The 27,592-nt window shown below is 39.6% G+C and overlaps 1 protein-coding gene across 2 annotated transcripts in view; it reads right to left on the bottom strand.

The window, feature by feature from the left end:
- Positions 1 to 27,592, bottom strand: part of il1rapl2 (interleukin 1 receptor accessory protein-like 2) — a 382,065-nt gene that overhangs the window by 101,518 nt on the left and 252,955 nt on the right. For both annotated transcript variants that reach the window (XM_067456899.1, XM_067456900.1), the window contains 2 exons: positions 26,221 to 26,407; positions 23,231 to 23,384 (listed from right to left, as the gene is read on the bottom strand). In XM_067456899.1, the coding sequence (XP_067313000.1) occupies positions 23,231 to 23,384; positions 26,221 to 26,407 (341 nt within the window). The remainder of the gene's footprint in view (positions 1 to 23,230; positions 23,385 to 26,220; positions 26,408 to 27,592) is intronic.

Here is a 27,592-nt window from a genome sequence, read left to right as displayed (position 1 = left end):
CACGAAATCATTTCCCCTTAAAAAATCTTACAATCCCTCGTGAGAAACTTTTGGGTTCTGCAGAGAAAGTTTGCGTTCACAAAGTTTCTCAGGGGAACGCAATACATTTGCAATATAACGCATTGACTTATTATTTTTCCTCCTATCTCATGAGAAAACTCTCTCTTGGCGCGCCACTGCCCTGCAGAGTTTAGCTCCAACCCTGATAATACTCACCTGCCTGTAGCTTTCTAGTTATCCTGAAGGCATTGATTAGCTGGTTCAGGTGTGTTTAATTAGGGTTAAAACTAACCTCTGCAGGACAGTGGCCCTCCGGGACCGAGTTTGCCTATCCCTGCTTTAGGTGCTCGGTCATAGAAGAACAAGACATAGAAGCAACATATAAGTGACTTTCGCACTGGGTAGTTCTAGAAACAAATCACCAGAACGCCCCTATATAATGTCTAAAGGGGACCATCAAAATAAAGCGTAACCATTTAAACTTCTATAACTTTTTACACTCTTATTTGAAGTGAAGAAAAAAAGACCCCATCACTGGAATGATCAGGCCACTGGCACGCTCTAATAACATGGGCGCAGAAAAAGTATAAGCCAATTATGTTCTAGTGTGAAATTGTTCTGATATTTGAAATAGAAGTTGTAAATATAACTTAAATGGTTGAATCCGACTGTTCTGTGATGTGACAGACTGACATGTGGCTCAGAGTGTGCCAGCGAGCGATATATGGCCACAAAAGCAACACATTTGTGCAAAAGCATGACTTTATGAAGCAGACGTGGCTGTGGAAAAAAAGTCAAAATCAGTTAAGCTATGCTGACCATGGCAGCATTAAAGGGGCTTTAGCCTTTCTTGCCTAATTAATTGCAATCACATGTAATTATGTAAATGTATAGAAAGTCAATCAAATTTTGAGTGTCGACCATAACATTGACTGTGAAAGCGATCAGCAATGAAGTCATTTATGGAGGTGAACATAGATATTGCATGTGAATTATGTAAATATGACACAAAAAATGAATATAGTTAAAAAAGATCAGGAAACATGCAGCACTAATGATAATCTTTCTAATCAGTGTGCTCCATTTGTTACAATCCACCACAATTGATTTATTAACTCTTTAATACATTAATGTTTTGCCAATCATTATTACATATTCAGGTCTTTAGCCTGGACCCGGATCTATATCCAACATGGTGACAATAACATACAACTCTCCTGATATTAACAATTACAGAAGAATAAAATAAAGCATATTTTGTGACCTTCTGGAGCTTGCAAAGGTTAAGTTTGAGATGTTTTATCCCATCATCCCTGTCCTCGTCAGAGCTCATTTCATATTCATGTTCACTATCTCAAACATTCTCAAAACTATAATTTTCAACATCTTCAAAATCAATATTTTGTATCTCTGACAGCTTCTTCACCAGATCCACCATCGAGAGACAGGGACAGTTATATATGATTGAGTTCAGTTCTTGATCTGCAGTAAAGCCATTTCAAGTTTTGCAGATGTCCAGTAAAACGTCACATCCTTGTGTGTCAGACATTGCCAACTGGTGTAAAAAAGGTCAATTGCACTTATTCAGTCATTGAAGATTCAATTATTGTTTTGTAGAAAAAATATACTTAATGTTACACACCCCTGTTGACAAAAACAGCATATGCTGGTTAAGTTTTGAAGCATGGCTGCTGGTTTGAGCTGGTCAGCACAGGACAGCACAAGACCAGCTTTTAACCAGCTCATTTTCTTTTTAACAGGGACCATGGGTTGTTAGTGACCCTATACAATTTTTACAAAAATCAATGGGAAAATAGGCATTTTTTAAATAATTTTATATATTGTTTTCTTGTTATATTGTTTATAATGAACTGATTGAGGAATGCTAAGAAGGTTGATGTCTAAGTTTACAAAATGATTGAGGAGACCATGGGTCAGACCATGCGCCCTATCTTGCACCCAGTGCAATTGACTTTGTACACCGACGCATGTGTCATTCCTATTTTGCACCTGCGCAAAGCGTGCTTTTCCCTCCACAGAAGCACGTCGCTAAACTAGTGAATGAACTTGCGCTCCCTGGGCGGTTCAGCGCAAAAAAGGAGGTGTGTTCCGGCGCAAACAATCCCTGGTGCTATTTTGCTGTTCCATTAAACAGTTGCGCCACTGACCAGAAAAAACCCAGTCTAAAGTCAGTGGCGCGTTGTGCGTTGTTCATTATGCTATTTTAAGGGCGCAAGCTTGACCATACACTTTGCTCATGTAATCTACACAGATGCAACAGTTATTTTTGCAAATCATAAATTGCTACACTAAAAAAAAATATTAACACATTGTGGTGTGCCACGAAGATGTGAAAAAAATAGGCAAAAATCTAGCTTACAAATTATTCAGGCTAATTGTAGTAATTAAGGATCAGACCTGTTTGCCCAATAGTGGCAAGACATATATGTAGAGAAGGACATCTGTCTTCCACTGCTCTTACAATCTTACAAGAACATCAGTCTCCTCGGCTGTGAACCGCTCCTGGCGTGCGCCTGGTAAATACGCCATAATAATAGCAACCCATAATGGAACTTGCGCAGCTGCTTTTAAAGGGAATGTTGGATGACGCTCTGATTGGTTTATTCACGTTACGCCCAAACCACACCTATGAATATTTTAGATTTGCACCGGGCGCAAGAGCCATTTATCCCGCCGGGAAAATAGCAACAGCGCCGAGACCCGCCCACAAAGTTACTTGCGCTTCGCGCTTTGACACTTGCGTTTCAGATCGTTAAAATAGGGCCCCATAGGTATATGCATTTAAGGGTTAAACGTTTAGGTGCTTTTGTTCTTTGAGGTCGAGAAGCAGTAAACTAAAACACATTTTTCCAGCTGGCACACAATTCACAAATACTCAACAAACACAATTAATGTTGTACAGATCAACTCTTCCAAAGATATGAACCATGAGTGAAAGTCCAACCCTCTGCCAGTGAAAACTCAATTAGTGCACTTCACAGACGCCAGCTGAGATGCATCCAAAACTAATTTAGTGGTGACTTTGCCCTTACATCTCACCTTTTACATCAGTGATGGCATGAACTGCAAAATCTCAATAAGCCATCCAATGTCACGTATTACTGTGATTTTTACCATGAATTAAGGGAAGTTGTTTGGCACAAGTTATCGGTCAGGTTTTAGAGCTGGAACTATCCACTTCAAAAACTACTTTTTGGCATTTGAGTTGTATCTCTCTCCATCTGTTTCCCATTAGACTCAGGCAAATTAGACCGGTTCAAATAGTCAGTACAATTTTTGCGTGTATCTTACTCCGTGATATTTAAACGGACTGAGGCTTATGCTTTGTTTATGTGAGATTATTTCATGAAAGAAATAATTCTGAATAAATAAGATGCCTTTAAGGAAAAGTCAGTTTAACATGATCTAAGTTGCAATAACTTAAACATCCAAGTCGATTTTACTTAAAATTTTCAGGGTGTGACTTTTTTTTTTTTTTACACTGTTCTTTTTTGAGTTCTATCTCTCCACTGTATCTCTGTTGTATCTGGCCACTGTAGTGGGAAAACAATAAGTGTTGAACAGGGTTATTCTGAATTAACACAGAACAGGTGAAAATGTGAATAATGGCTCTGCATGGTGTCCACTACATACTTTGCTGGTGTTAGATTAGACAGAGGCAATTTTGCTGTGAATTATTCAGAATGAAGTGTACTTGGTTTAAAATGTTTTGGGATATTTTCAGCATAAAAAAAACAATATTAAAATGTTTCAGTTAATTATTTATCCACTTACAAATTAAACAGAATACAATTCTATCTCTATATACAGTAAAGTATGATTACTATAAGGAACCAAATTACTATGTGGAAACAAATTGTTTTGTGATTGTGTGTGTGCATGCTTGGTGGGTATTTAAATTCAGTGCTCGGAGTGTGTCTCCATCTGGTTAAGTGTGTGTGCATGTGTGTTAATGAGAGTCATGAGCTGAGATGTTAATCAGAACTCCACAAAGCCGTTATTTGCACACACAGTTGTTCCCTAGAGACCACCTAATTAAGTCTGCAGTAGTGTCACATTAGACACAACACAGGCAGTCAATGAAAGACTATCAGCGTGAAGAAAAATGGAGGATTCAACCTTCAAAATTCATGGTGTTTCCTGCTCGGTGAAGTGCTAGGGCCCTAGGAAATCTGTTTGATTTTTTCCCAAATTCCAAATTCATTTTTTTCATTTTTATTTTTTTGTATTCTCTTTTTTTCCATTTCATTTTTTTTGGACTCTCATTTTAATTTATAAATTGAATTTAAGTAATCAAAAAGCATGTTCAATTTATTTCAGCCTCCGAATGATTCTGGATCATATATCTATTAGCTGAGATAGATGGGTTTCTCCACGCTTGAGGACGTCACCGCTTTGTGCGCTCGTCATTCTTTAGCTCCGCCCACACGATACGCCTCCAGGCGCTCGTTTTTTTTACGGAAAGACTCGGTACAGCCCATATTTCTTTTATAAATATAATAAAACTAAAGACTTTTCGGAGATATGAAGGATGCAATACTACTCTACAGGTACTCAAGATTGACATGAGATTGACTGAAACTGAGTGTTTCACCCCCGCTTTAATGAACCAGCTCAACCGGTTACTTGCTTAGAACCGGTTCAAAAAAACGATTCGTTTAAGAACCGAACATCAAGTTAACACAGTTTTTTCAGTGTTACAAACTCCAAAGTGTTACACACTTAGCTTTCCTTTGCTACCGTTTGATATAGATTAGAATGGAAATGCAGCTATGAAAGTGAACTACAGGAAGTTTAATGCGCACCCCAAAACATCAAAAAGCTTTCACCAATTTTTGTTAATTTTGAGTAACATCAGGCTCTTATGTATGTAGACTTTCAGTAACTCAATCACATCTGCGTATGCTTTCGGTTCCATTTATTACACGATAAATTAAAATAGAGAAACTATTAGCTTTTCTAATAAAGTGTGTGTGTGTGAATAATCCCACGCTTCATTACTCTCCTCATCACTTCACATTCCTCTGTCTGCCGTGAATGGAGTTGAGGAGCAATTTTCAAGACAATGGCCTTGTTGAGAATGTGATGGATGTCGGCAAAAATTAATTATCCAGCTCATTACTGAGTGAGAATAAATCTTTGGCTTTTATCTGGAGACCATCAGTGCTGATAAAAGAGGCACAGCGGGCTGCCGCACAATCCCAGTTTCATCTGTCACCTTATCGACTCGCACAGAGTCTGTAGCCGTCGGACTGTCAGAGACTCGCTCTACTGTAACTCAATACAAACGCAGACCAGCTGCACCCAAACATATACAGTAGACATTCATATAAACACGTCGAAACAACTGGTATGATGTTCTCCTCGGGCAGGTGGAGGGACGTTCTCATTCTACAGAGCAATGTATTGAGAAAAACAAATAGACAGCGGCTACTTACACTAAGAGCAAATCTTTTCTTAGCAATAGTAGATCCTATACACTAAGTTAAAATAGTGATATAGTCTATTTACACTGTGTAAAAAATAGCAGTATTTTCTTTGCGTTAAGTGGAACACACTCTCAAAAAAAGTAAGGCTTAAAGTAAAAAGTAAGTAAAGGGTTAGTTCACCCAAAAATGAAATTCATTAACTCCTCACCCTAATGTCGTTCCACAACCGTAAGACCTCCGTTCATCATCTGAACACAGTTTAAGATATTTTATATTTAGTCCGAGAGCTTTCTGTCTCTCCATTGAAAACTTATGCACACTATACTGTCCCTTTCCAGAAGGACCAAAAAGGGAATAAAAACTTCATCAAAGTACTTCATATGTGACATCTGTGGGTTAATTAGAATCTCTTGAAGCATTGAAAATACATTTTGGTCCAAAACCTACAACTTTATTCAGCATTGTCTTCTCTTCCGCGTTTGTTTTCAATCAGCGTTCGCCTTTCTGGTCCTTCTGGAAAGGGACAGTATACAGTACATACATTTTCAATGGAGAGACAGAAAGCTCTCGAATTAAATATAAAATATCTTAAACTGTGTTCTGAAGATGAACGGAGGTCTTACGGATGTGGAACGACATTAGGGTGAGGAGTTAATGACATCAATTACATTTTTGGGTGAACTAACCCTTTCAGGTACACGTACACTGTAAAAAAAAAGAGGCAAATTTTGAACTTTTGCAGTACAATCGACTCGGACGTTTTTTCAACTTAAATTATGTTAAACTAACTTTAAAAAATGAGCTACATCTTGTATAACTAATAAAAACAAGTTTAACATTTCTTAACTTATTTTTTTGAGTTAAAACAATGTAAAAACATATGTTGTCATAACTTATTGAACATATAATTTTTTACAGAGTAGCCATCACTGTCCTGGTAACCTTAAAAATATTTTTTATACCTCTAAGTAGAAGACAACAATGGTATAATTGTACCCTAAGGAAGAATTTTGCACCTTTAAAGGTACAGTTATACTGTACATTTGTTCACCAAATTATTATATTTATTTAAATTATAAAATGGACACCTCCTTATTGGGACAGTAAAGCCCTCCCTACACCTACACCCACCCCTAAGCAATAAACACTTTATTATTGGTTGTATTTAGTCATGTGTTTTGAGGGATTTGCATCAAAACTTCATGCCACATGACGTACCCCTACACCATTGTTACTGTAAATAACTTTGTGTCTTCCGTAATTTTCTCCGGCCCAACCAGACATCAGTGGGCGGAGTTAGTGTAAATAGACACCCCGAAAAATGCGTACACCCATGACATCACTGTTTTCCTGGCAAAGAAAGACAGTAATTTATTAAAAATGTCCATATTGGTTATCATTCAAGAACGTATCAATTGACTTCATGAGCCTTTTCCACTGAGAATGTTCTTCTTTTTAAACTTATGTTTTATAAGTTTAAAAGTGGTCCAGTGAGCTTTATTCACAGAAAAACGGTCCAGCTCTTGGTCAGATTTAATCTAACCACACCAGGATAACCATGACAAAATAGCCGTGCATACCCGTTCCTCTGTGCTTATTTATTGACCGCAGATTGGTAGCTTTAGTGGTTATTCATAAATCAAAAGTAAATCCTCTTGACAGTGCTGAGCATTAGCGCCCTGGCAATGAGCATAACCTCTAATGTGTATCGACTATTCCACTGTTAGTACACACCACAAGAGCTGCAAATAGACTTATGTTTGCTCTACTTGTTCTCAGAGGGGAATATTTAGCTGTACACTGTAAAAAACTAAACATTTAGAAAAATTGTGGAAATTATATTGACTCAATAAATGACTTCCAAATAATGATCACTGTACAAAAATATACATAGCAGTAAACACAGTATACACTATATTCAGCAAACTCATATCATATACAGTATGTCTAAAATACTTTTTGATCGACTTCTGACTTTGTGTGATATGTGGGCCATTTCTTGGCACACATATTGGCTTCTTTCAGGGCTTATTGCTATATAATTTCAAACACGTCAAACTCATGATTTTCTTATTCATCCATTCATCTTTTTTTCTTTTTTTCCCCGCTTGTGTCAGTAACTTTAAGCAGTCCTGAAAAGCTGCAATACACTATAAAGCAACATCTAAATCGATTGACACAAGTCTCATCCTCATTTTATAAATAAGTAACTTCTTTTCTGTCATTGCCAGATGTAATGCAGAGAAACTTTGTCATTAAATATTAGTTTAAATTTTTATTTGCAGGTTTTTAACCTATGTGGTGCCACTTTTGAAAGTTTTCTTCACCACATCAACACATCCTGTTGTGCTTCTTGGACGTATTCAGTGTTTTTCCTTATTTAAAAAATGTCAAACCTGTTGTCTGTGTTCTGTATTTAGCTTAATGCACTTATGTCTTTCATATTTTTTTTTCTTTTGGGATAGTGAGTTAATTTAAAGGTGCAGTGTATGTAATATGTAGGAGGATCTACTGACAGAAATGCAATATAATACATAACTATGTTTTCAGTTGTGTATAAAGACCTTATATAATGTACTGTTATGTGTTATTGCTTAAGAATGGGTCATTTCTATCTCATACACCGCGGGTCTCCTTACAGTGAAATCGCCATTTTGCACCTTTATGTTTCTACAGTAGCCCTAAACGGACAAACATACACTCTAAAAAAAAATAAAAAAAATGGTGCTATTTGGCACTAAAAGTGGTTCTTGGCTTGTAATCATAGGGGATCCACTTTTGGTGCCAAATAGCACCATATCTTCAAAGGTGCTCTATAGCCAAATGGTGCTATGTAGAACCCCTAAGAGGTGCCATATCGCATGTTATTTATTCCTCAATAATGGTGCTAAACGGCACCAAAAGTAGTTCTTTGATGTGTAAAGAACCTTTAAAAGGGGTTGAAAGGTTCTTTGTACGGCAGTGGTGCTATATAGCACCTTTATCTCCCCAAAGAACCACTGAAGAACCGCTGAAGAACCATACAGGGGCTTAACAGGTTCTGTATATGGTAACGGTTCTATATAGCACTTCAGTCATCCCAAAGAACTGGTGAAGAAACGCTGAAGAACCACTGAATCACCAAGATTTGGTGCTATACAGCACTTAAAGTGGTTTCCCTATGATTACAAGCCAAAGAACCAATTTTAGTACAATATAGCACTGTTTTTTTTTGTTTTGTTTTTTTTTTAGAGTGTAGCGCTAGTCACTCTCTGCTGTCTCAGACATCTTTGTCCTCTGTTGGCCACCGCAGCTTCTCTACGTTCTTCGAAAGGTAAGGATGAGCGGTTGCAATTCACAACCTCGCCGCTAGATGCTGCTAAAATTCACACACTGCACCTTTAATGTATTTATGTTTTTTATATATATATTTTTTCTTTTGGGACAGTGAGAAATAAAATTGCAACTACAATGTAAAAAATTTAATTGGACCAACAACTTTTACAGAAGAAAATCTACGCTTATTTCAACTTGCAACTTTGGCCCCGCCCACTGGAGTGTGTGTGAGATGACGAGGAGAGAAGAGCGATACAGGATGGACTAAAAATAACATCACCTTCCAAAGGATCATAATAAAGGAATGTGCTTATTTATTTATTTTCAACAATGTGAATGTCTCAGTTGAGCATTATTTATTTGTATTCGGTGCATTTCACTGTGAATTCCCTCGGTAAATTAGTCGCCATTTCAGCACGGGTTTTGCAAACATGTGGCCTTTGAGACTCATGAGATGGATAATAATCACATCACAGAGTTTACCAGTATTTTGGGACTGATGCCAGATATTTTGCTGGAATCCTATAGCCTGACAAGCCAGACCCACATCAAGATGTTTGGTCTGGAAACTCACCATAGACAGCTCAGTCTGAGGGGCGGGATAAACGGCTGTCTTTCAAACTCCCTCTGCACGCGATAGGATAGCGCTACACCAACCAGAGCAACGAAGGTGAAGCAGAGCTCGCTGACTGATTAAACATTCACCGTATCCGGTCGGCTAAACTCCGAACACATCTTCCCTTTTTAAGAATGACTTCAGTGCCGTTCTTTGTTCTTTTCTCAGAGAAAAGCTCAACTCCAAGTCTTCCAGAGTCGCGGTCAAAGCTGATTTGAAAGACCGCCGTTCGCCAGTTTCTGTGTTTACTAGAAGCACCCAAACGCAACTCGGCCGTCGTCATTATGGCCCCGCCGGCCGACTCTATACACGACGTGATTGGCCCGTCCAGATTGTGAGGAATACAGCTCAGAAGGGTATTGAGAGTTCCTAGACGACACTTGCGGGCAAATTAAATTTGCTGCCGCTAGGGTGCGTCTAGATTTCTAGGCTAGGAATCCTATGAAATGCCATTGCTTGTGTGAACAGATAATTTGTATTTTTACATTCATTTTAGAGTAATTTACCAGGATTACTGTGGGAAAGAGGCTTCTGTAGTCAAATAGGATTCACACTCTACCAGTCGTCCATTGGTCAGTCAAAAAGATAGTCAAGATCAAAACAGGCAGAAATGTTTAGCTGTCAACCTATGAAGAAAATCAACCTATTAATTTGATCTATGTACTAACATTTAAATTAATTGTCATTATTAATGCACTTATTTTGCACATACATGTTTTAATTTCTGTAATAACACCAAACATGTCCCCCTAACTTTACCTGTATCCCAAATCAACCCAGCAGCACAAGTTTTTTTCTCTCTCTCCATTTTGTCACGTGACGGGTTCATTGTTTAAGAACTTAGAGCGAAAGGGACAGCAACGACCCGTTCAAACTGACCAGGAGGCAGAATCTTGGGGTTTGATTCCCAAGACAGAGACCAAAAATAGACCATCTTTTTGAAGACCTCTATTTGACCTCTCCCTTGAACAGCAGGACTGAAATCCTCACTAAAATCCACAGGGACTGCCTTTACATGTCAAAACGCATCAGATCATTGCTAGACAGACGAATAATCAAACATTGCTCAACTGCATAATTTTATATCATGTCTACAACCAATACTCTATATGAGACTATTATGCTAAGATCATAGAGCTAAACATCTAATCTTATCACACATAATCCATGTAATTGTTCCTAACTATTGAATGGATAGTATTATTGGAGGTGTGTTTTGTGTACTAGGATTTCTAATTTCTTAAATTACGGTATGAATCAAATCTGTGTAAAATGTATTGTACTCTCATTATAAAACTCATATCTAAATCATGCCCTGCTAGAGCTGGGAGACCACGTGACTAATTAGATAAAAACATGTAATTTATATGAGAGGAAGAGAGCTTGCTTGTCTCACGTATTTTTTTATTACTTAGTTTCTTTTCTTTCTGTTGGGAGTCTCGCTTTTTAAAGTTAAGTTTTGAAATGTTCAGTCAATGACTCCATAGTCTTTGCTCGCCTCAAAGCCACGAGACTTGGCTTCATTCATCTGCACACACACACACCAACCGATCGGCTGCACAAGACGTCCCTTCAGAAGAGAAAACACCTCCAGCGGATCAGCAAACCTGGGAAAGCCGTCTTCAGCAAGGACGCCACAGAAGGGAATCCCCATCAAAGACACAAACAAACGCAAGCAATGCCTACAGACTCCAGAACTGGCACACTGATATCAAATGTAATAACCTTGCCCAAGAAATGATAGAAGGGTTCAATTAATGATTGATGGTTTGTTCAAACTAGGCATTATTGTGCTAGAAGAAGAAGAAACTTGGGGTTTCATAATTTCACTGTCTTCTGCAACTCTAGTGAATGTGTGTGAGCTTGTTTATGTGTTAGATATTAGTTTTATGTGTTAGTATAGTTCATTAAAGTCTCATTTGTATTTAAAGAGAAGTGTCGTGTGTTTTGAGCACTGGGCGATTCATTTGTTTGGCTGTAAAATAAGTGACTCTTTCAAATTTCTCTATAAAATAAATTAATCAATTTATGTGAGCTAAATGTACGTGTTTCCCTTATGCTTGTCCCCTCTGGCTTGCTTACTGTACTTGGGGACACTTGATATTCAGTGATATTATTGACAAATGCACTGACACTATGGCCCCGTTCACACTGCAGGCAAAAGTGGCCCAAGACTTCTTCAGAGGTAGTGTGAACACTCAAATCCAGCCCAGATCTGTTTTTTTCAAATCAGATTTAGACCACATACATATGTGGTCCTGAATCAGACCCAGATCTGATTTTTTCCAATGCGGCCGCAGTGTGAACAACCAAAGCGGATTTGATGTGACTTTTACGTCAATCTATGCCGACATTTGTCACAATTATGTGCCGGCGTGATAGCCCTAGACACAACAGACACAGACAGCAACATTAAAAACTTGACTAGATATGGAGAACAGCGATGGAGCGAGTCAGTGGAGGGAGAGTGAGGTGCTAGACCTAATTAGTATATGGGGAGATACTTCAACTCAAGCTAAACTAGAAGGATCCTACCATAACCGCTCCGTTTTTGAAAAAAATAGCACACAAAATGGAAGAACAGGGACACAGAAGAACGTGGCTTCAGTGCCAAAGGAAGGAGACAAAAGGCCAAAATAACCAATTTTGCTCTTTCTTTTTGTTCTTCTCCTCTTCAGCACCTGCTCATTACTGTTATGGCTTCCGTTACACAAACATTTTTTTTAAAAAGCGAAAATGCTTATTTCCTCCATAACCTCCTGAGCTTTAGTGCAACAGCGTGCTGCGTCTGATGTCATTGATATTGTTCTTTTGCACATGCGGGTTAGTTTGAAACCTCAAACATTTTACACTGGAATCAGATATAGGCCACATTTTAAAAGGTAATGTGAACAGCCAAACAAATAAATCAGATTTGAGCAAAAAATCAGAATTGAGCATTAAGACTTGCGGTGTGAACGGGGCCTATGGGATGAGAACTGAACTTATCTGTATTGTATAAAGTGCTATATATATATATATATATATATATATATATATATATATATATATATATATATATATATATATATATATATATATATATATATATATATATATATATATAAGGTGACCAATTGACTTGAAGTGTTTTGCAATACAACCTGAACACAAGTTCATTGTACCTAATAATCGCAGAGTAAGTGAAGACACCAAATATAAAATGTGACCAAGTATTTTATCAGTGAAAAGAAAAGTCGTGGAAAGAGATGTCATGGTCACACAGTGATTGTGCAGTCACAGCATGACTATTCCTCTATTTGAAGATTTGCTCATCTGTTTGGTCTAGTGATACGGGAGACGATACCGCATGATAATGGCGCTATTTCACGCTCATTCTCTCACCGCAGGCCGTGTCTGAGCATATCTCACCCCAATCCATATTTTATCATGATAATACAGATCCTGTACCTCTGGGCTATGGAGGTTCAGTGTCTGAGTTCACTGACGTCCTACGAGATCATTTCATCTACACATCAGTGCTCTTAATGAATGTGCACATCCTCAGTACAGAACGAACCTCAGGTTACATGTCAGTTGTAGGATTTTCTGTTTGTTTGTTATGCTCTTGATGAAGCTTTTTTAGCAGAAAATAACGTTGAAATGTATTGGTCTTCTATAGTCCATACATGTTTTTGTATGCTCAACACCTGTCATAGAAATGCTCAATACAGCGCTACAATACATTTAAATTCAGTCCATATTATGTTTAGGACACATTCCTAGCATTATGATCCTCTGGAAGGTGATATTATTTTTAGTCCATCCTGTAACGCTCTTCTCTCCTCGCAATCTCACTAACACACCAGTGGGCGGGGCTAAAGTTGCAATGATGAAGTAGGCGTCAATTTTCTTTCTTCAAAAGGCTTCTGTCTTTTGGCACGTTCCTCAATAAATCATTGTCTAGGCTTAGTTACAATAAAAGCTGTTTTTGGACAAACAAGGAAGTTTTCAGTTCTAAAACGTACAGGATATAATAATAATAATAAGATATTTATTTTGTATAGCGCCTTTAAAAGCAGGTTTCTCAAAGCACTTTACAGACAGCATAAAAAAAAAGCATAACAGCAAATGAATAAACACAATGTAAGTACAAGAAAATAAACGCATAAAATCAAGTTCATGTAAAAGCAATCCTAAAATAAAATGTTTTAAGAAGAGATTTAAAAGTCACTAATGAATTTGCTTCCCTGATATCGGCCGGGAGAGAATTCCAGAGCTTAGGAGCATAGACAGAAAATGCTCGGTCACCCCACGTATGAAGCCGTGTCTTCGGAACAACCAAAAGACCACTCTGAGAGGAGCGCAAATTGCGACGTGGTGTGTACAGGATTAATAAGTCAGTTAAATACTCAGGTGCCAGATTGTGCAGAGATTTATAAGCCAGATGATAAAATCATAAGGATTTTAAAATCAATACGGTACCTAATAGGTAGCCAGTGTAGGGACTCCAAGACCAGAGTTATATGGTCCCTGGCTCTGACCCCAGACAGTACTCTAGCAGCTGAATTTTGAAGATATTGTAATTTATAATAATAATAATAATAATAAATTTTATTTATAATGCACTTTATATTAAACAAAATCTCAAAGTGCTACAGAATTTAAAAACAAAAACAAAACAATCAACAACAATAAATAAATAAAACCGAAAAAATAAAATAAAATAAATTAAACAAGTAGCAAGTCAATTAAAAGTCAATTAAAAGCTCTGCTAAAAAGGTGGGTTTTAAGACCACGCTTAAAAGTATCTATAGTCTGTGGAGTCCGCAGGTGGTCAGGGAGAGCATTCCACAGACTGGGGGCTGCAGAGCAGAAGGCCCGATCCCCCATAGTACGGAGATTGGCTGTGGGAGTTTTGAGGCGATACAGCGAAACAGAGCGGAGGTTACGAGTGGCTGTTTGTGTGGTGAGGAGTTCCTTGAGATAGGAGGGAGCATCACCATGGATGCACTGGTGGGTAAGGAGAGAGATCTTGTACTCGATCCTGAACGACACAGGAAGCCAGTGGAGTGATTTTAGAATGGGGGTGATATGGTCGTATTTGCGCACCCTCATGAGGATCCTAGCAGCGCTGTTCTGAATACACTGCAGCCTCTGGAGATTTTTGCTAGGGATGCCAATAAGGAGCGCATTGCAGTAGTCCAGCCTGGAGGAGATAAAGGCATGGACAAGCTTCTCCGCATCAGCCAGTGATAGAATGGGACGAAGTTTGGCAATGTTTCTGAGGTGGAAGAAGGAGGTCTTACACAGGTGTTTGATGTGCGCTTCAAAAGTAAGCTGTGATTCCATTCTGACCCCCAGATTCGTGACTGAAGTGGAAAGAGGAATGACCTGATCAGAGAAAGCAATGCTGGTGATAACGGACTTCTGGACCTGAAGTGGAGTGCCGACTAGCATAGCTTCAGTTTTGGAGCTGTTTAGCTGCAGAAAGTTTTGCTTCATCCACGCCTTTATCTCATCCAGGCAAGTGATCAAAGTGGAAGGTGTGAGGTCAGCAGAGGGAGATGAACTTGTCCTAAAGTAAAGTTGAGTGTCATCAGCATAGCAGTGAAAAGAAATCCCATGCCGGTTGATGAGTCGGCCAAGGGGGAGCATGTAGAGTATGAACAGGGTGGGTCCGAGCACAGAGCCTTGAGGGACACCGCAGGTGACATTGTGTGACAGGGATGTAGCTTCTCCTAACGCAACATATTCAGTTCTCCCAGTGAGATAAGAAGAAAACCAGTTGTGGACCGAGTCAGAGAGACCAATGGTGGAATGTAAACGGTGAAGGAGGATGTTATGGTCAACTGTATCGAAAGCTGCAGTTAAGTCCAGGAGGATGAGAAGGGATGGGGAACCAGCATCTGCCGCCATCAAAAGATCGTTTGTGACCCTGACCAAAGCTGTTTCTGTGCTGTGTCCTGAGCGGAAACCAGACTGAAATTTCTCATAAAGATGGTTATGCTCCAAATGGACCTGAAGCTGTGCAGCAACAACTTTTTCCAGCACCTTAGAGAGGTATGGGAGGTTGGAGATGGGCCTGTAGTTGTCATTAACATCTGGGTCTAAAGTAGGTTTTTTCAGAAGTGGTCTGATGATAGCAGTTTTAAGAGATGAAGGAACATGGCCAGCCTGGAGGGAATTATTAATAATCTTGGTAATGAATGGACTTAAGACACTGAGGTTAGATTTTACCAAGGCTGTAGGAAAAGGATCCAGTGCACAGGTGGATGGTTTCATTTTTCTGATGATGTCCTCAACCTCGAGCTGTGTGATGATGGAGAAGCAGCAGAGATGTTGGAAGGTCCCTAGCTGTGGATCAACAGACGGGACAGGCAGAGCGGAGGTGCTAGATAGGAGCAAGTGGATGTTGTCTACTTTGTTCCTAAAAAAGGTCATGAACTTATTGCACCTCTCTTCTGTGGCTTCTGAAAAAGAGTGAGTTTGCGGTTTGAGGATGTGATTAATAGTGGAGAAAAGCTTCTTGGAGTTTCCAGGGTTATTGTTGATGATGCTAGAGTAGAACTGTGACTGAGCATCTCTTAAACACCTTGCGTAGGCCTTCTGATGATCTCTATAGGCTTGCCTATGAACAGTGAGTCCTGAGAGCTTGAGACGCCTCTCAAGTACGCGCCCAACCGTCTTCATCTTCCGCAGTTCGCCGGTGTACCAGGGTGCTGAGCGCGAGAAGGTGACCATTCTAGTTATGACAGGTGCGTGAAGATCTAGAAGGCTGCTCAGAGACTTGTTGTAGAAGTCAACCGACTCAGAGACTGAGGAGAGATCAACAGAGGAGAATTGCTGAAGGTCTGTAGTTAAAGAGTCTTGGTTAATCTTTTTCAGGTTCCTGAAGCAAATTTGACGGGAATCTTTGGTAAGGGAAGAGGGGCGTGGCAGCTCCAATGAGATGGCCTGGTGGTCAGACACACCCAGATCATACACCAAGAGGTTTCTAATATGAGGAGAGTTGGAAATGACCAAGTCCAGAGTGTGCCCCCTAGAATGAGTGGGTCCATCCACATGCTGTTGGAGATTGAGGCAGTCCAATAATTGCAGAAACTCAGCTGCCAGGTGGCAGGAGGGGGTATCTACATGAATATTAAAATCTCCTAATATTAAAATGTTGGCAGAAGTAGAGCAGAGTGTTGTGAGAAAGTCATGCATCTCAGAGATAAAAACTGAATTTGTTTTTGGGGGCCGATAAATGAGCAGTATTGTCAACGAAAAAGGGGGTTTACATTTAAAAGCAAGGTATTCAAATGATGACACTGTGGGCAGAGGGAGAAAAGACAGCTCCAATGATTGTCTATGAATTACAGCTAAGCCACCACCACGACCAGTGTAGCGGGCTTTCTCCAGATAGCTGTAACCAGGAGGACAGGCATCATTAAGTGCTGCGTAAACTGCAGGCTGATGCCATCTTTCCATTAAGCACATAAGGCCTAATCTCTTATCAATGATGTGGTCTTGGATGAAAGATGACTTATTTGTGAGGGATTGTGCATTAAAAAGTTCTATTTTGAGCGTTGATGGGGTGGTGAATCTCGTTATTGGCCGTAAAACACTAAAATCCACTCCACGTTTTCTGTCATGCGCTGTGCTAAAAGATCTCGCGGTGTTTCCCGTGCAATCCAGTTTAGATTGGTGAGATCTCGAGGTGATTCCCGTGTTTCCCGTGTTGCCAAAACGGAGAGCAAAACTGTTGTGATGACGCGGCAGATGTGCGACGGAGGTCCAGATGGATGGTATGGCTGATGCAGAGTTTTCAGGCTGATGATAAACTAGCCCGCGACGAGAGCCTCTATGGATGTAACGCCGTCTGCGCAGAAGTCCAAGTTCCTTAATGACCGCGATGCACGCCGGAAATGTGCGGTCGTTGAAATTTAGCAGCTGTGGGATGGAATATTTAAGCTTCATGACGGCCGCTGGAAGGTTTTGACTAGCGCTATGCATTATAGAAACACAGAGCTGAAACACTGTCAGGCACAGCGAGATGATGGTCCATACCATAGCAGAGTGTATGCGGCAACTCCCAGCAATTTCAGCAAACAGCCGATGTTAGAAGAGATAGCAGGGGTGAGTAAAAGTCTTTGAAATTAGGAGAAAAACCGTAAAAATCCGTACAAAAAAGGTTTTAGATGTATAAAAGTCCTCTCATGTCATGAGGGAGTCCATTCAAACTGCCAACTGTCAACAGCCGAGAAGAGTTATCCGAGACGATAAGAGCCAAGCAATATGTCCCAAAATTAGCACTGACTGAATGTACTAGTTACTGACAAAAAATAAAATTAAAATAAAGTTTATAATTAACGTATATAAACTAAAATCGGGTGGAAAAGCGGCGAACAGACAACGCCAGCGTCCTCTCCCCCTCGTTGCTAGGCAAATTCCAAAATTTATCCAGTGATGATTTAGATACCCCAGCTAGAAGACCGTTGCAGTAGTCAATGCGCGTAAAGACAAAAGAGTTAACCAATTTTTCAGCTACTGAAAAGGATAACATTGGACGTAGCCGGGCTATGTTTCTGAGGTGATAAAATTATGTCTTAACCGTATTCTGGATAAACGGCTCAAATGACAGTGTGGCGTCAAATATGACACCCAAATTTTTTAATTTGGACTTAAAGCCACACTTGGCTACTTTTGCTCTCGGGGTCCCCCTACAGTTTGGAAAAAATAATGTCCTCAACTACTGTCGTAAGCTCTATAATCCTACAACAGGGGATGCCATCGCGCGTGCATTTGTTGACATGACAACCCTGATAGCCCTGAACTAGTGATGCGCGGGTCGTCTCATAACCCGCGGACCCCTATGTCTATTTAATGGTCGCCGGTGCGGGGCGGCTTGTAAAAATATATACAGTGGTTGGCAGCGGGCCAAATAACTTCATAAAAGTGTCCCGCGGGTTGGTGCAGCACTAACTGTTCCCCTGAACACTGCAAGAGGAGTTCTTCTGGCGTCGCGTGTGAAATGTCTTCATCCCAGGTAACGTTACAGTCAGTGGCATATGTTTCAGCATGTCATATGAATATAATTTCACAGGTTTTATTTTTTTCAAACGCCAAATAATCACGATGCTCACGTTTACAAGCCAGTGTCATTATAGTAGTCTATTGGTTACCGTTTTACAGAATCTACATGATACTTCAGTTCAATGTTTGAGTGGTAGCTCACCGTAACAAGCAGGACAGCATCGGTCGGGCACGCCTCCTTCAGCTCACACCGACGAGCAAACCCTGGTCACATGTTGATCCTCGTCCTGCCTTTAATCCCATCCCTTTTTCGTTTCCTCTTATTGCTTTCCTCCAACAAAACCTTTTCTTTCTTATTTGTCTGTGCTGCTTCAGACATGACTATATTATCCGACGAACAAAGTCGCACGTCTGAATGTAAGGAAGTGTCTGTGTTGGTGGAAGTGACGTATACGCCGTAAAGCAGTCAAATTTTGTAGTTCTTTTTGTTCTCGGGTTACTACCCGAAACCCGAAGTTTAAAAGTACGATTAAAAACGATACAGACCCCATCAGGCTATGGCAGACGTGTCATTCAACCTAATGTAAGTCGATTTATCATCACAAGAGTCTTAAAAAATATATTATGAAGGTTGAAAAGTTACCTAGTGCTGCTTTAAGCTCCAGTGCAACGCCATCAACAGACAGAGTAGGAGACCCAACCTTTCGCAGTTGATGTGGAGATCCAAGGAGCATGACTTCTGTTTTTGAGCCGTTTAGAGACAGAAAATTATTGGACATCCAACTCTTTATCTCTGCAATACAGTTAGAGAGATGCCCAACGTTCACTTGCTGACCCGGTCTAGCATGGATATAAATCTGTGTATCATCAGCATAAAAGTGATAGTTAAGGTTGAGAGATTGTAATAATTGACCAAGTGGAAATATGTACATATTAAAGAGTAAATTACCCAAGACTGACCCTTGTGGAACACCCGTATGAACAGAACCAACCTTGGACCTATAACCACCCATAAAAACAAATTGACTACGGTCAGTAAAATAGGACTTGAACCAGTCAAGAACAGTCTCTGACAAGCCAAATACATGTTCGAGGCGATTAAGTAGTAGGACATGGTCAATAGTGTCGAAGGCTGAACTAAGATCCAAGATATTATTATAGTATGATGACCTTTCATATGTCAAAAGCTCAAGGAATCTTTTATTTCTCAGTTCATGACCCCTTTAACTAATGTTAACAAATAAAACCATACTATGAAGTGTTAGTTCATTTAATGTATAGAAAGATCTGGAGTCTATGTAAAGGTTCTCTTTCTACAAAATTCTCCTCTTGCAAAACCAAGCAAGATTTTAGCTCAAATCTGCTGGTTTAACTGAATTACTTTGTTATCTCTTGATATATTTTTGAGTTTTAGACCCCGTTCCGTGTCTAAGAGAGACAAATCATCTGCCTCTGGCACTTGGGCAAAACAATAAAGGTGTGTGACAATCTCTGCCCACACGTGATGATGATGATGATGTTTGCGGGGGATCAGAGAACGTCAAATGTGACACAGAGATAAATGTGTGTTATGCTGCTGCCTTGCTCTGCAAGAAGACAAGCAGGAAGGAGGGTTTCATAGCCGCCAATCAATTCATCTACGATGAAGGCTCATTAGCAAACCAGTTCTCAGACAAACTGCTGTCTCATCTCCCATTATTATGTGACATGTAAAGTGTCTTGACCATTTACAAAGGATGAAGTGAACAACAGACAAAATGGCATCCCAGTTTATGGCAGCAATGTGAAAGGATATTGGTGGATTAACACAAACAAAGAGGCAAGCTCACATCCATGGTTATTACTTCTTTCCCACTGTAAAATAGTCACTTGATAACTGATGTTTAGAAATTGTAAAAAAAAAAAAAAAAATCACAAAACATCCATTATGTGCAGTTTATCTTCTGTAATAGAGCAACTGCAAGTAAATTGATCTCAGATCAGCACTTCTACAAGTGCTGTAGTCAAGTGGTTTATGGAAAATCTAACATATGTTTCATGCTTTTCCTCTGTGCTATAATCAATCATGAACGGATCATAAACTCATTGTTAGATGATAATTGCAAAGTGAAATGTTCGAGGCGCAGTTGGTTACATGCAAGGTCACGCTCTATGCATACTGTATGATCAAGAACCAATTAGGGCGACATATGTAATGTAGTTTCTAGCAAAACAATGCTCCTCTTAAAAGAGGCTATAATACAAAAATACTTTATTTTCAAGCAAGTAATTCATTTATACTAATGGGAGTGTACAAGAGATCAGATCAGTGTTGTGTAGCCATCAGGCAGCGGTTCTCAACTCTGGCCCTCGAGATCTACTTTTTTCTGCAGAGTTGAGCTCCAATCCTAATGAAACACACCTGAACAAGATAATCAGGATCTTCGGGATTACTAGTAAGCTACATGGAGGCGAGTATGATCAGGGTTGGAGCTAAACTCTGCAGGACTGTGGACCAGACCTGGAAATGCTCAAAAGACAAAGAGTTATCTAGACACAAGCTGTGAAAGCAGATTTTATTATGATTCATCACTGTGTGTTGTGTAAAACTGTGCAGTCCTTTGTTTGCTCTGTGCTGGATTTAGCCTGCATGGATATGTGTACAAAAGGGGTAGTTAAGGCCGGAGGGTCGAACCAAGGGCTCGATTTTAAACAAACCTACTCTTCAGTTTCCTCCAGCTTGAGGCACAAGGCAGCCAATGAAAACATTTTTGTCATCCCTTTCAGGACTTGCTGAATTTAGTCATCTATAGCTGCTACTGTTATACTACCGTTTTCATACATTCATAGAGTACAGAGGGTAGTGACTAGTCCCGTTTTCACCAAAATTACCCGGAAAGATTTGTCCCAGGAACTTTTTTCCGCAGACCTGTTGTTGTCTGCATTTCCATCGCAGTCTAAAGTACCATGAAGAATAGTCTAGTCATGTAGGACTGCACGTGACTTTCCAGAGCCCACTGGACTTCGTCTTTTGGAAATACACTTAATAAAGCCTGAAACTCATCGTCGGTCCATCGCTTGTACTTTTTTTAAACTTCATTGTTGATTCAAAAAGCAAACAACTCTTACTGCATGCACCGCATTTGACTTTTAGGTTGAAATAACATGTTGGGTGAGCTCAACCAATCAGCATGTTCAGCACCCAAGTCCTGCCCTCGAAAGTTCCTGAACTTTGAAAAAGTACTACCTCGCAAGCAGGGCCGTTTTAAGGGGGAAATTTTTACCCGGACCTTCATTTAGACCCTGGTTTCTGCAGTCGAAACACACTGAGTACCACCCCAGGGAAAGTTCCTGCGGTGGAAACGTGGCTATAGATCATTTTTTAATGTCACATTACAGAAAAAAAGTATTTCAATGCAAACTCTACTAATTAGTTTTAATAATCAGAATCCATAACAGCTATTTCCATCTGGAATAGGCCTAATAGGCATGTTATCCAAATAATTCTTACTGTATAGGGTAAGAGGAACAGCAGTGATTGACATTCTCTGCGTAAAGCCCTGTCCTTTCTTCTGCCCCAGCAGGTACGGGGGCGTTAAGCGGCTTACATGGGGCACAGGAAGGCCAATTCATCATTCACTGAAGTAATGCTAAACATGACTGACTGACTAATTGGTTACTAATGTAACCCCCTGAGACATTACATCCCATCACCACAGTCCCTGTGCAACCACTGAGCTCAGCGCAAAACTTAAACGACTGAGTCCCGCATGCTTCCTTACATACTCAAGGCACGGCGAGTAGTTTGCAATGCAAATCTCATTCGCCAATTGGCTTGTTTTGTTACCACTCAAAGGTAATCAGGCTCTCAGGCGAGATCCCAGTTCGTCCATCAGGGAACGCTGGTTACACTAGGCGTTTTCTTTATAAATCAATATTTTCAAACAATGCAAGTTTATTAGACAGTATGTTAAACTTAAAAAGATTAAACACAACTACAAGCCAAGCATACTTTGTATAGGCCAAATATACTTAGACCTTTCTGGCAGTATAATGCTTAAGTGCAATTTTAAGTTTAATTCTGTGAAGTACACACAAAGTAGACTAAAAGTATTCTTTCTTAGTTTTAGTTAAAAATAAGTACTAATATCAGATAGAAAAAAAAAAAACACAGATGTCTGGCATAGAAAAACTAATTCACATAAAGTCCCAGCAGTCAGAGTGTTGAATTAAAATGACTGAAACATCTTGATAAGAACTTCTGTTCACCAAAAATGTATAAATACTGATTACTTTCTACAAAGTGTCTGTTAAAATGTGTTTGTACTAGGTTGGTAAGATGTAAATCTAGCCAATCAAATTATAACTTGTGATTTCAACCAGTTCTTCCCTTTTCTCTACACAATGCAACACAATGGCTCAAGGCTGACTGCGCTGGACACTCCAAAGTGACGTACCACATCCATCTGGCCTCTTGACGAAGGTAGGACAACACACATGTAGTGCTCCAGAAACAGAACGGGCACCCGTTTACAGTCAACAACTTTTACACCATTGGGTCAAGCTTGACATTTGAGCAAAATAAACATAAAGCTAATAAAAGAATACCCATTCATCCTCCATAACATGGTCACTATTTACATCGTCTGTAAACTCTTGCATCACCAAGCCAATGACTGACGCGTATGTGTTACTTTCCAAAGAGCTCTTGGATCAGGCCCACAGTGGAGAATAAATATATATCCATATATCCGTTCCCGCTGGGTAAAGCAACAAGAACGCTTCGGCCCAGCGGTGGAAAAGTGCCTATTGATTATAACAGGTTCTGTTTGCTTCCGATGTGTGTTACATTTGAATTGGTTTGAAAGTGTACCTGTGACTTTGAGCTCTGTGGTCCGTCTCACAACTCTGCTGCCATATTTAAGTTCACATGTGTAATTTCCTCCGTCATCTTCCTGCACCTCTGGGATCCACAGACTGGTGGTGTTGATGATTATGGAGCTCCTCCAGTCTTGCCTCTGACACTCCTGTGGAAACAAATAAAAATAACTGACTCTTCACAAATCTATGGAGTTCTTCGTCTACCCACCTGTCACACTGACTCATTTCAAACACATTAACCAGAAAAAGTTACTGATTTTGCAACAAAAACTAAACATGTTTGATCCTGGAACAATTCCTATTAAATTCTGATAGTTTAATGCCTGGTACATATTGTACGATTTTGGGCTGTCCCAGACGAAAGATGAGTATTTGTGAAACAACCGTGCTGATTTCTGTGGTCGTGGCTGCTAAACGTTGGTCCTACGTCATACATTGAAAGAGGTTCAAAGACGGAGATTCAAACATTAAGCATGATCATCTCGTAGTGTGTTTGCTGCAACGACCTATGTCTACTGACCAGCCAATAAAAAATGCAGCATGAAATCGCATATTGATCAACATGATATGGTGCTAAAGCTCCCTTTACACGACTGGTATGTCAAGTTAGCCTCTTTACCCTAGCAATGACCACATCTATCTTCTCCTCTTTCTCTTCCTCCTCTTTTTTTCAGGGAACATAAAAACCACTACTGCCAAAATCTGATTCATCTGGCTCTGTTTGTTTACCACTAGCTCATGCTGAGGGCGTTTTATTCTTCTATACTAATGTGCGTCATAGCCTACGATTAGGTGGCATCATCTACACATGTCAAGTTTATTAGATCCCTATCATACAGCGTGATTTGTAATGATCTTATAGGATTACCGAAATCACAGTCTGTAGCATGCAGGCATAAGGCAGTGTATCTCAAACCTGTCATGGGACCACCCCACCACTGCACATTTTGTATGTCTCCCTTATCGGTCACCCACAATTCAAATCTTGTACTTTCTATTAATGAGCTGATGAGTTGAATCAGGTGTGTTAGATGAAGGAGTTGTGGGATTGTCCCAGGACAGATTTGAGAAGCATTGGTTTGGGGCTTCAATAGCATTAACAAATTATAAATCACTACTTCAAGTGCCATGTTACTTTCTAAAGGTGATTTACTCTATTTTGTTCACTTCTCTAGACATCAGTGTTTCTATCTGAACTATAAACTTTCATCCCAGTACTTCTTTGATAATATGAATATCTGTCACACAGGAATAACAAAACTGCGTGGTTAAAAAAAGTTTGTGAAGTTGTTTCATACCTATACATAATTGCTCTCTCTGGGTCAGCGGCAGCGCAAACACAGATTTGAATGTTCAAGAGACATTTTTTTTTCCCTCAAAGGTTTAACTCAGTGTTTCTTTAAAAAAAATTGCCTGCCACTTTTGTGTTATTTTCACAAAAATATTCATGGATCCCAGATAATAGGGTTGTAGGAATATCTGAACATGCAATATATCAAAAGAAAGAACCAAACCTCTGCTTTTAAGCAATAAAATCATTTTTATAGCCTCATGCATTTTTTAAATCAATGTGGGTAAGTACACTGTAAAGAAAATGTGTTGGTTTTTGTTGGTTTAACTTAAAAAAACAAGTAACCTAGTTGCCTTAAAATTTTGAGTTTATTGAAATTAAAAATTTGAGTTAATACAATGAAGGAAATTTGTTTAATAAATAGAAACTCGAAATATTTTTGCATCTTAAACACATAAAAAATATGATAAATCATGAAAATAGCACAATTTGTCATGTTTCACTGCGTCATCAGAAATAAAACACACACAATTACCCAATATACTTACAACATCTTTTAATAATATTTAAAATAAAAGGTTGTCGAATCTCAAAAAATGTTCATTGTATTAACATTGTATTAAATTTAAAGGCAACCAGGTAACTTTTTTTCTTGCATATGGCAAAATGCAATGTCATCAGTTTGCCTAAATTAGAGCACAGAATGTTCAAATGTTTTACGCACCATTTTCTCGTGGTAGGGAGCAGCTGTATATTCCTTTCATACCAACTAACATTTTAAAAATACGAACATTTTCGTGAATCCGAAAATTTACGTCAGAGCGGCTTTACGAAGTATTTATACACAAATTCGTTCTGCTTGTGTTTCATGATTGAGGCCCGATGTCTGGATCAGATTCAGAATGATGATCAAAACACAGATGAAGTAGATGGAGTCCATCAAGACTACCAAAGCTTCTCCTAAACACTTCCTGAATCGACATTTTACTCTGTAACATTAGGCTATTTTCTGCTGCTTATTGTTGATGATCGCATTATTTGTCATATGCATCTGCTTACATATGAGATCACTAGTTTTTGCCTCTTTTTCCTGTGTTTTGATCTGAAGATACTGTACTCGTACAGAAGATGTGTGATAGCACCACCGACCATATAATAGTGAAAAAACATGGAAAGCCAATGGCAATGGCTGGGCAAGAGTTAATATGCACAGTCGAACCGTTTACGAATAAGATTACATGTGTGTTTGATGTGAGATCGCCATCTTGGTAACACTTTATTTTGATCGTGCCTTCTGAACATTCTGTTGACAATAAGTAACTTTGCAACTAACATGTCAGCTAAGTGTCATTAGAGTATTACTAGACTGTCTGCTTAATATCTGCTAAATCTTTATTGTGATGGTCCTCAAACAGACATTATACGCGACAGTGCAACTACATGTCAACTCGTTCTAACCCTAACTCCACCAAGTTAGTACACCTGTAGGTGCAACAATACTTATAGTCAACAAAATGTGTTAAAGTGACCATCAAAATAAAGTGAAACCGCAATCTTTAACGATTAATCCTGCAGCTCTATTTCAGGGGGGAAAAATGGTTAGGGTAAGGGGTAGAGACAAACCTAGATGAAAAAATTCCTAGATGAAAAAATGATGGTCACCTCATGCTGTGTGAGTTTTGAGTCTGTACCTTGTACCAGGTCATGATAGGCTGCTTGTAGGGGGCGAGATAGTCGTCAATGTCAGGGCAGGTGACCATTTTGCTCTTGGTGATCTCGGCCCTCTCCTGGTAACGTATTCGACTGCTAAAGCAGAGTCCCTCTTCACTCTCCTCCACCGTCAGTGACATGGACACCTTCATACAGTACGTTGAGTTTCTGTGAAGACAAAGCATTAAAGCGGTCATGACATGAAGAATCTTTTAAAGGGGGGGTGAAATGCTGTTTCATGCATACTGATCTTTTTACACTGTTAAAGACTTGGAATCCCATACTAAACATGGACAAAGTTTCAAAAGTTAAGGTGGACGTTTGATGGGAGTATTTCTTTGTCAAAAATACTACTTCCGGTTAGTCATAAGTTTCGGCAAGTTTTTTGCGATCATGCGTCCCCTTTGACGTTAATGGGGGCGGAATTTCCTTGTATGGGCCTTACGGACAATTCTACCGGAAGAGCGTGAGAGAGAGAGAGGGAGAGAGCGAAAGCAACAGGCTACGCCCATCAAAGCGCTGGCTCGTAGGCTGCGCTGCACAGGTAATGTGCACAATTAACAATGACATCAAAAAGTGAGTTTTTGGTTGCCAGACCAAGACAGTCCTGCACAGATTCCCCCAAAACCCCGCGGTAAGGCAACAGTGGATGGAATTTGCTTTTCCGGATCAGCAACTGAGTTGCGCGAATGTTTATATCTGTTCGCTGCACTTCGGTGCCGACTGTTTCATAAACAAGGCCCAGCTCAACGCCGGATTTTCCAATCGCCTAATGCTGAAGGATGGAGCAGTCCCAACGTTAGAACCGCGGGCGGTGAGTTAGACTGCTTCAAATGTCTGTGTCTATGCTCATCAAGTAGCCCAAACATGATCACGTATAGTTACTATATATATTACTATATATAGAAATTGATCAAAGGAGCATGCGATGTGTAGTGCGTGTACATTTGTTTAGCTGGCCACTATATGTGTAACTTTATGTTTGTGTATTGTAAAAGCACTCCAAACAACAATACACAAAGAGTGGGGAAATATGTTGAACTAAATAAACGCGCTTCTTCATTCAAATGCGCTACTATTCCGTGTCTTTCTATGTAAACACTAGCCTGCGCCGTGCAAAACAAGTCCGCTTAATAACGTTACAATTGTCTACACAAACCACGCGTAAACACACACACACACGTGCACAACTGCACTTCCCACATGTACACCTTCAAAGACAAAAATACGACGATATAATTCGAGTATAAATATGTAAATAACACAAGCCGCTAAGCATATTATATAGTGTATAACTTGTACCACATAGAGACGTCCTGCTCTAGTCGTTTTTGCTGCTGCTCCTGTTCAACT

This window comes from Pseudorasbora parva, chromosome 11, assembly GCF_024679245.1.
Source record: "Pseudorasbora parva isolate DD20220531a chromosome 11, ASM2467924v1, whole genome shotgun sequence".
NCBI classification, from domain to species: domain Eukaryota; kingdom Metazoa; phylum Chordata; class Actinopteri; order Cypriniformes; family Gobionidae; genus Pseudorasbora; species Pseudorasbora parva.
This window is presented reverse-complemented; position numbering and strand designations above follow the sequence as displayed.